The 9,332-nt window shown below is 48.4% G+C and overlaps 1 protein-coding gene across 6 annotated transcripts in view; it reads left to right on the top strand.

Moving 5' to 3' along the window:
• The window catches only part of LOC112080392 (2-oxoglutarate dehydrogenase complex component E1), a 123,122-nt gene extending 115,083 nt beyond the window's left edge, over positions 1 to 8,039 (top strand). For all 6 annotated transcript variants that reach the window (XM_070442542.1, XM_070442540.1, XM_070442541.1 and 3 more), the window contains 6 exons: positions 6,158 to 6,229; positions 6,837 to 6,962; positions 7,042 to 7,114; positions 7,250 to 7,413; positions 7,650 to 7,804; positions 7,885 to 8,039. In XM_070442542.1, coding sequence (XP_070298643.1) covers positions 6,158 to 6,229; positions 6,837 to 6,962; positions 7,042 to 7,114; positions 7,250 to 7,413; positions 7,650 to 7,804; positions 7,885 to 8,005 — 711 coding nt within the window. In that variant the 3' untranslated portion in view covers positions 8,006 to 8,039. The remainder of the gene's footprint in view (positions 1 to 6,157; positions 6,230 to 6,836; positions 6,963 to 7,041; positions 7,115 to 7,249; positions 7,414 to 7,649; positions 7,805 to 7,884) is intronic.
• The last annotated feature ends 1,293 nt before the right edge of the window (positions 8,040 to 9,332 follow it).

Consider the following 9,332-nt stretch of genomic DNA (forward strand, 5'->3'; position numbering starts at 1 on the left):
CAGTTCTAATAAGCCCGCACCCATTAAGAAAATGACTGTAAAAACTGTTAAATCCCCTTTGATTGATGAGGAATTAAAAAATTGTGATGAGGCAAAATAAATGGCAAATCGGTCTGGTTGTACAACCGATTGTCACGTTCCTGACCTGTTTTATGTTATTTTTGTATGTGTTAGTTGGTCAGGGCGTGAGTTGGGGTGGGCATTCTATGTTTTGTGTTTCTATGTTTAGGTCACTTGTAATTAGCCTTATATGGTTCTCAATCAGAGACAGAGGTGTTTGACGTTTTCCTCTGATTGAGAACCATATATAGGTTGGCTGTTCACACTGTTTGTTTGGGGTGAATGTCTTCCGTGTCTGTGTCTGCGCACCACACGGGACTGTTTCGGTTGTTCGTTCGTTTGATGTAGTCTGTTCCTGTTCGTGAGTTCTTGTGTGTAGTTATGTAAGTTCCATGTTCAGGTCTGTCTACGTCGTTTTGTTATTTTGTAATTTTCCAAGTGTTTTTCGTGTTCGTCTTCGTCTTCAAATAAATTTCATATGTCATCACACCTCTCTGCATTTTGGTCGAATCCTTGCTCCTCCTCTTCATCCGAAGAGGAGGAGGAGAACCGTTACAGAATCACCCCCAACCAAAGACCAAGCGGCGTGGGAGAGCGCAACAACGAAACCAGGACTCATGGACATGGGAGGAAATATTGGACGGTAAAGGACCCTGGGCTCAACCAGGAGAATATCGCCGCCCCAAAGCTGAGCGGGAGGCAGCGAAAGCAGAGAGGCGGCGATATGAGGAGCTAGCGCGGAAGCAGGAAAAAGATCTGGACTACACTACGTGGGAGGAGATCGACAGGTGGTCGATCGACCAGGGCGAGTGCCGGACCCGCCTGGGATTCTCTGGCGCAGTGCGAGAGGGATACCGGCGAATGGAGGCAGCACGACGACGCGGTAGGAAGCCTGTGAGTAAACCCCAAAAATTTCTTGGGGGGGTAGAAGGGAGAGTGGCGAAGTCAGGTAGGAGACCTGCGCCCACTCCCTGTACTTACCGTGGAGAGCGAGAGTACGGGCAGACACCGTGTTACGCAGTAGAGCGCACGGTGTCTCCTGTACGTGTGCATAGCCCGGTGCGGGTTATTCCACCTCCCCGCACTGGCAGGGCTAGATTTAGTATTGAGCCGGATGTCATGAAGCCGGCCCTACATATCTGGCCACCAGTATGTCTCCTCGGGCCGGCTTACATGCACCAGCCTTACGCATGGTGTCCCCGGTTCGCCTACATAGCCCGGTGCGGGTTATTCCACCTCCCGCACTGGTAGGGCGACGGGGAGCATTCAACCAGGTAAGGTTGGGCAGGCTCAGTGCTCAAGGGAGCCAGTACGCCTGCACGGTCCGGTATTCCGGCGCCACCTCCCCGCCCCAGCCCAATACCACCAGTGCCTACACCACGCACCAGGCTTCCAGTGCGTTTTCAGAGCCCTGTCCTCCTCCACGCACTCTCCCTGTGGTGCGTGTCTCCAGCCCAGTGCCTCCAGTTCCGGCACCACGCACTAAGCCACCTGTGCGTCTCCAGAGCCCTGTACACACTGTTCCTTCTCCCCGTATTCGCCCTGATGTGCGTGCCCTCAGCCCGGTACCACCAGTTCCGGTACCACGCACCAGGCCTATAGTACGTGTTGAGAGTCCAGTGTGCCCTGTTGTTGTTCCCCGCACCAGCCTGAAGGTGCGTGTCTTTAGCCCGGTGCCTCCAGTTCCGGCACCACGCACCAGGTCTACAGTGCGCCTCATCCGCCTGACCATCCGTCTCCCCAGCGCCATCTGAGCCATCCGTCTCCCAGCGCCATCTGAGCCATCCGTCTCCCCAGCGCCATCTGAGCCATCCGTCTCCACGCCATCTGAGCCATCGTCTCCCCAGCGCCATCTGAGCCATCCGTCTCCCCAGCGCCATCTGAGCCATCCGTCTGCCCAGTGCCGTCTGAGCCATCCGTCTGTCCCGAGCCAAGAGCGCCCGTCTGTCCCGAGCCGTCAGAGCCGTTCGTCAGTAAGGAGCCGCTAGACATTCGTCAGTCAGGATCTGCCAGAGCGCCAACCAGACAGGATCTGCCAGAGCCGCCAACCAGACAGGATCTGCAGAGCCGCCAACCAGACAGATCTGTCAGAGCCGCCAGAGAGCCATGAGCAGCTAGAGGCGTCAGCCAGCCATGAGCGTCCAGAGCCGTCAGCCAGCCATGAGCGTCCAGAGCCGTCAGCCAGCCCGAGCGCCCAGAGCAGTCAGCCAGCCACGAGCGTCCAGAGCCGTCAGCCAGCCACGAGCGTCCAGAGCCGTCAGCCAGCCACGAGCGTCCAGAGCCTCAGCCAGCCACGAGCGTCCAGAGCCGTCAGCCAGCCACGAGCGTCCAGAGCCGTCAGCCAGCCACGAGCGTCCAGAGCCGTCAGCCAGCCACGAGCGTCCAGAGCCGTCAGCAGCACGAGCGTCCAGAGCCGTCAGCAGCCACGAGCGTCCAGAGCCGTCAGCCAGCCACGAGCGTCCAGAGCCGTCATCCAGCCAGGATCCGCCAGAGCCGTCATCCAGCCAGGATCCGCCAGAGAAGTCATCCAGCCAGGATCCGCCAGAGCCGTCATCCAGCCAGGATCCGCCAGAGCCAGCCAGCCAGGATCCGCCAGAGCCAGTCATTCTGGTGTTTGCCCCTCATTCTGGTGTTGCCCCTCATTCTCGTGTTGCCCTCATCCGGTGTTGCCCCTCATTCCGGTGTTGCCCTCATTCCGGTGCTGCTCCTTATCCTGGTGATGCCCCTTAATTTAGGTGGGGTTATTTGGAGGGTGGGCATTGTGAGGGGGATAAAGAAGCGGGGATGTATTATGGTGGGATGGGAACCACGCCCAGAGCCTGGCCACCACCGTGGACAGATGCCCACCCAGACCCTCCCCTAGACTTTTGTGGTGCGTCCGGAGTTCTCACCTTGAGGGGGGGGTTCTGTCACGTTCCTGACCTGTTTTATGTTATTTTGTATGTGTTTAGTGTGTTTAGTTGGTCAGGGCGTGAGTTGGGGTGGGCATTCTATGTTTTGTGTTTCTATGTTTAGGTCACTTGTAATTAGCCTTATATGGTTCTCAATCAGAGACAGGTGTTTGACGTTTTCCTCTGATTGAGAACCATATATAGGTTGGCTGTTCACACTGTTTGTTTGGGGGTGAATGTCTTCCGTGTCTGTGTCTGCGCACCACACGGGACTGTTTCGGTTGTTCGTTCGTTTGATGTAGTCTGTTCCTGTTCGTGAGTTCTTRGTGTAGTTATGTAAGTTCCATGTTCAGGTCTGTCTACGTCGTTTTGTTATTTTGTAATTTTCCAAGTGTTTTTCGTGTTCGTCTTCGTCTCTAAATAAATTTCAATATGTCATCACACCTCTCTGCATTTTGGTCGAATCCTTGCTCCTCCTCTTCGGATGAAGAGGAGGAGGAGAACCGTTACACCGATTGGCAAACGTACAGCAAATTAAGAAATCATGTGACTAAGCGAAATCAAAAGAAACTATACTTTGAAACAAATATACATTATATAAAGAATGATATTAAAAAGCTTTGGAGCACCTTAAATGACATTTGGGTGGGAAAAGCCAACTCGGCTCCATCATTCATTGAATCAGATGGCTCATTTATCACAAAACCCACTTATATTTAATTACTTTTTCATTGGCAAGATAAACATGCCAGCAACAAACGCTGACACTACACATCCAAGTATATCTGACCAAATTATGAAAGACAATAATTGTACTTTTGAATTCTGTAAAGCCAGTGTGGAGGAGGTGAAAAAATGATTGTTGTCTATCAACAATGACAAGCCACCAGGGTCTGACAATCTGGATGGAAAATGACTGAGGATAATAGTGGACGATATTGCCACATCTTCAAATTAAGCCTACTAGAAAGTATGTGCCTTCAGGCCTGGAGGAAAGCTACAGTTATTCCACTACCCAAGAAGAGTAAAGCCCCCTTTACTGGCTCAAATAGCCGACCAATCAGCCTGTTACCAAACCGTAGTTAACTTCTGGAAAAAATGGTGTTTGACCAGACAATGCTATTTCACAGTAAACAAATTGACAACAGACTTTCAGCACGCAAAGAGAGAAGGACACTCAACAAGCACAGCACTTACACAAATGACTGATGATTGGCTGAGCGAAATTGATGATAAAATGATTGTGGGGGCTGTCTTGTTAGACTTCAGTGGGTGAACGCAGAGGGTGTGCTTTAATGGAAGTCTCAAACATAATTCAGGTAGAATCAGGAATTTCCCAGGGTAGCTGTTTAGGCCCATTAAGAGCTGCAGTTTAAGAATGGGGAGCAAGGAATAAGTTAGTCCTAAATATTTCAAAAACTTAAAGCATTGTATTTGGGACAAATCATTCCCTAAACCCTAAAGCTCAACTACGTCTCGTAATGAATAATGTGGAAATTGAGCAAGTTGACTAAACTGCTTGGAGTTACTCTGGATTGTATACGGTCATAGTCAAAACATATTAATACAACAGTAGCTAAGATGCGGAGAAGTCTGTCCATAATAAAGTGCTGCTCTGACTTCTTAACAACACTATCACTAAGGCAGGTCCTACAGGCCCTGGTTTTGTCGCACCTGGACTACTGTTCAGTTGTGTGGTGAGGTGCGACAAAGAGGGACTTGAGAAAATTGCAGTTGGCTCAGAACAGGGCAGCACGGCTGGCCCTTAAAAGTACACGGAGAGCTAACATGCATGTCAATCGTTCATGGATCAAAGTGGAAGCGAGATTGACTTCCTCATTACTTATTTTTGTAAGAGTTGTTGACAAGCTGAAGGTACCGAGCTGTCTGTTTGAAACACTGGCACACAGCTTGGACACCCATGCATACCCCACAAGACATGCCACAAGAGGTCTCTTCACAGTCCACAAGTCCAGAACAGACTATGGGAGGCGCACAGTACTACATAGAGCCATGACTACATGGATCTCTATTCCACATCAGGTAACTGATGCAATCAGTAGAATCAGATTTAAAAAGCAGATAAAAATACACCTTATGGAACAGCAGGGTCTGTGAAGTAACACAAACATAGGCACAAACACATGCATACACACACATGATAACATGCTGTCGTGGCAATTTCCTGTATTACCAAATGAGGAGAATTACAAACCACACACCAGTCAGAGTTATACTTAAACTTCATCTTTAATAATATGAGCTTTACAATAGCCCTTTGACTCTCAGATCAATTCAGTGTCTATAATGAATTCTGAGAGTCCCTACATAAGAATACAAATATATTTTATAGCCAAGATACACCCCTCTCAACTTACATGACGAACCACAGATCTTAGGAAAAGTTCACAAAGGGCCTTTTACTTGAGAGAGGAATATCCCATAGCCAGATAGCATTCGCTATAAATTATCGTTCAGTTTGGTCTCTAAGACGAGGTTCTAATCTCGTTCCTGGTACTTCATAGTACAAAAACATTACCTCATCCAAGGCATAACTCAATTGTCAACTCTAGATACTCCCATCTCAAGTCAACCCCCTCTTGACCCCACTCCTGGACAAGCTCACTGAGGGGAGTGACTTGCGCACAGACATTGTAGAGACAAGTAATTGGTTCCCCCTTAATCACGCCATCCCTTCACATGGTTTAACAGATACATTCACATATGAAGACAATGTTCCATCCTGTCCTCTTCCCTTTCTGATATTCTGCATAGCACCAGAGACATGTAAAAGACAAGCCTGACCTCTCCCCTCTCTGGGCCCCAAGTGACTGAGCCCTGTTTGAGAAGGGAAAAGTGCAACTGTCAACACTATAGTCCAAAGGGATACATTCTAATAAAAAGTATATCACATAAGAATATTATGCAGATATGACATCTTAATTACTTATGGTACCCAACTAATTCTGATTCATCCACCACAATGGATTTTGTGTTGTAAATATGTGATAGTGGAGTATGGGCCTGAGGGCACATGTTTTTAAAATTGTATCACTTCCTTAATTCTGCCTGACTGGGGATCCATAATAAATACAAATACACTATATGCTTTTGGGTAAAGTATATCTACTTGACAATAAAGTTAGTTACACGATTATACAGTGACTGTGCCAGCCCTTCTGACCTCCTTTCTCTTCTCTCCACAGGGCCCAGAACACTCCTCTGCTCGTCCAGAGAGGTTCCTCCAGATGTGCAACGATGATCCTGACATGCTCCCAGTGGGTCCATCCCTGTCTCCTAATCATTCTGCACTGCCTCTTGTATCCAAAATACCACTCACTTTCATTTACTCGTTCATGCCTGACATAGCTAGACATTTTCTTCCAAACAGATTCTATGCTTTCGCTGGGGTAATGTTATTAAAAGAATACTGCAAGATTCTGGCAATGTGCTACTGTACCTGTGGTCTTCCAGTCATTGCGTTAATGCTAGTTAGCATTGGCTCATGAAACTTTCTTCATACTGCACGCAGAGATATAAAAGTGGTATCCACAAGATAAACTGACTGGGTAAATCAGAATCATACAGTAACCGATCAAGGCAATTTTGCAACTGAAACAGGTGGTCGATGTGTCTCCTGCACACTGTGTGAACTCGCAAGTGTATACATTAGTCACATAGACCTTCGTCAGACATGAAGACAAAGACTGAGGGGGTAGAATATAAAAGTCCCATAAACAGAATTTCAAATCAAATTTAAACACCTAAATCTTCAGTGGCATGGTACATAATGTGAGAACACAAAGTATCAGTGGAAGTGTAGACTGTATGTGGATGAAACAGTGACTGGTCCTCACCCTTTCCTCTCACCCTCCTTGCCACCAGAGCATCACAGACGACTTTGCCATTCGCCAGCTCCATGACTGCAACTGGATTGTGGTCAACTGCTCCAACCCTGGCAACTTCTTCCACGTGCTGAGGCGGCAGATTCTGGCGCCCTTCAGGAAGCCTGTGAGTCCCCGTCAACAACAGGTTTACCCTAAAGCTGCTTATTAGAGCTCATTGACCTCTGATCTGGCCTTTTTTATAGCTCATTGTTTTCACCCCCAAATCCCTGCTGCGCCACCCTGATGCAAGGTCCAACTTTGACGAGATGTTGCCAGGTAAGAGTGCTTGTGTGTTTGCGTGTGTGTGTGTTTGTTGGTGTGTAGGCGTGTGTGAAGGACAGTGCTGGTGTATATGCCATTTGGATGTCTGGCAGTCAGTGAGTGTTGCCGTGTCCCGACGCTGTGTTCCAGGCACAGAATTCCAGCGCCTGATCCCAGACAGTGGCCCCGTGACCCAGAACCCAGCCGGGGTGAAACGCATAGTCTTCTGCACAGGAAAGGTGTACTACGAGCTAACCAAGGAACGCAAGGCCCACGGCATGGAAGACATGGTCGCCATTGCTCGCATGGAGCAGGTAGCTACACACACACTCAACACGTATACAGGCATACATCTCAGGGCTCCTACATACATAAAGGTATGTGCTAGAAAAATGCTCAGTTGAAAGGTGAAAAGAATTGAACTTTTGCCTGACCTAAAGTGTTTGACGTGTTCTCTGTGTATATGGTGACCTAAACCAAGTGGTGCTTCCTTTGGCTATCCGAGCTACCTTCCCCTTACTCATCACATGACCCTTGTCTCTGTATGCAGCTGTCTCCCTTCCCCTTCGACCTAGTGAAGGCTGAGTCCAAGAAGTACCCCAATGCCGACCTGGTGTGGTGCCAGGAGGAGCACAAGAATCAGGGCTACTATGACTATGTCAAGCCCCGCATGCGCACCACCATCGAACGCGCCAAGCCAGTCTGGTAAACAAACCCTTCATCTCTTCTTGTCTTCTCTCTGTGTTTAAACTCTTATTAAGCTCTTCCATCACGTGTGTGTTCAGGTATGCTGGTCGCCCACCTGCCGCGGCCCCAGCCACAGGAAACAAGAAGGCCCACCTAGTGGAGCTGAAGAATTTCCTGGACACTGCCTTTGATCTGGATGCCTTCAAGGACCAGATGTAACCATCTCCCCCACCTCCTCGGTCCCAGGAGAAGGGGTAGCCTTCACCCTCTGCAACCCAGAAGCCCCTCCGTCCCATACACGCACACACATATGCCCACATACCACCTGAACTTGTCGCTCAGAGCAAGCCTACTCTCCTGGCCGGGGTCTCTCTGCCTAGTCCACAACAGCACCAGTCCTGTTCATTTTAAACCACTGCTATCTTTCCCCTACCCAGACCCTCCCTCATCCACTCCTCTTGGTTCTGTTTGAGCATGCCCTCTCCCACCTTCATCAGACACATGCCCCGAAACCACACACTCAGCAGTAGAGAGCCAGCCAGTCAGTCAGTGGTCAGGAAAGAGAACCTTTGTACAGTCAGTGATAAGTGATCCTTAGCTTCATTTCATGTTCTACTACCGAATTAATGGCATTTTATTTTCATGTCAAATTGGCAACCCATCCTTTATGGGATTAATTGACACATAAACAAACATTACAATTTACTATGGTCATTAAATGATAATTCTTCTGGTGTTCTCTACCTGTATTTCTCTGGTTAACACTCCACTCACCAACAATATAACCTTCTTGTGTTGGATTTTGCTTCTTAAGCCGTGTGTGTGTGTGTGTGTGTGTGTGTGTGTGTGTGTGGTGTGTGTGTGTGGTGGTGTGTGTGTGTGTGTGTGTGTGTGTGGTGTGTGTGTGTGTGTGTGTGTGGCGTGCGTGCGTGCGTGCGTGCGTGCGTGCGTGCGTGCGTGCGTGCGTGCGTGTGTGAGAGCTGTACTGGTGATTGTATTTCATTCTGTTGCTATCACAATTGTCATCCTTTCGAAAAGCACCTTCATCCTTTGGCTCCTTACATAGCCAGAGGATGGGGCAACCAGTTTGAGATAACTACAGCTAGTATTTGGCAAACACAACGGTTAGTTCAATTTTGATAGGAATCAGGTGTTCCCACCTCCTGTTCTCTGCTCTGAGTGCACTGCAGTGATGAAACCCCTTCCCTTTCCTCTCTGAGCTCCAGGGCTATCCCCTTTGTGAGTGTTGCTGATATCACCATCTGCAACAGATTTACCTTTTAGTTAGTTTATTGGTTGTTTTATTTTTTTGCTTTTCAAATCAACGTTCTCGTAATGGCTAATAGAAAAAGAGATATTGAATAAGGGGAATGGGCGATATCTTTGGATTCACTCACAGTTGTGTTCAGTGAAATACTAGTACATTTAACTAGATGAATGATCTTATTTTTCTCTATCTTGCACAGTTTCTTGCGAAATGGGCTGAGAGTTGGATGAGGGAAATTGGAATGTTGAAATGGTGAGATGACTTAGTACCATGTTTGTC

The sequence above is a fragment of the Salvelinus sp. IW2-2015 genome, unplaced genomic scaffold, assembly GCF_002910315.2.
Source record: "Salvelinus sp. IW2-2015 unplaced genomic scaffold, ASM291031v2 Un_scaffold16312, whole genome shotgun sequence".
Classification (NCBI taxonomy): domain Eukaryota; kingdom Metazoa; phylum Chordata; class Actinopteri; order Salmoniformes; family Salmonidae; genus Salvelinus; species Salvelinus sp. IW2-2015.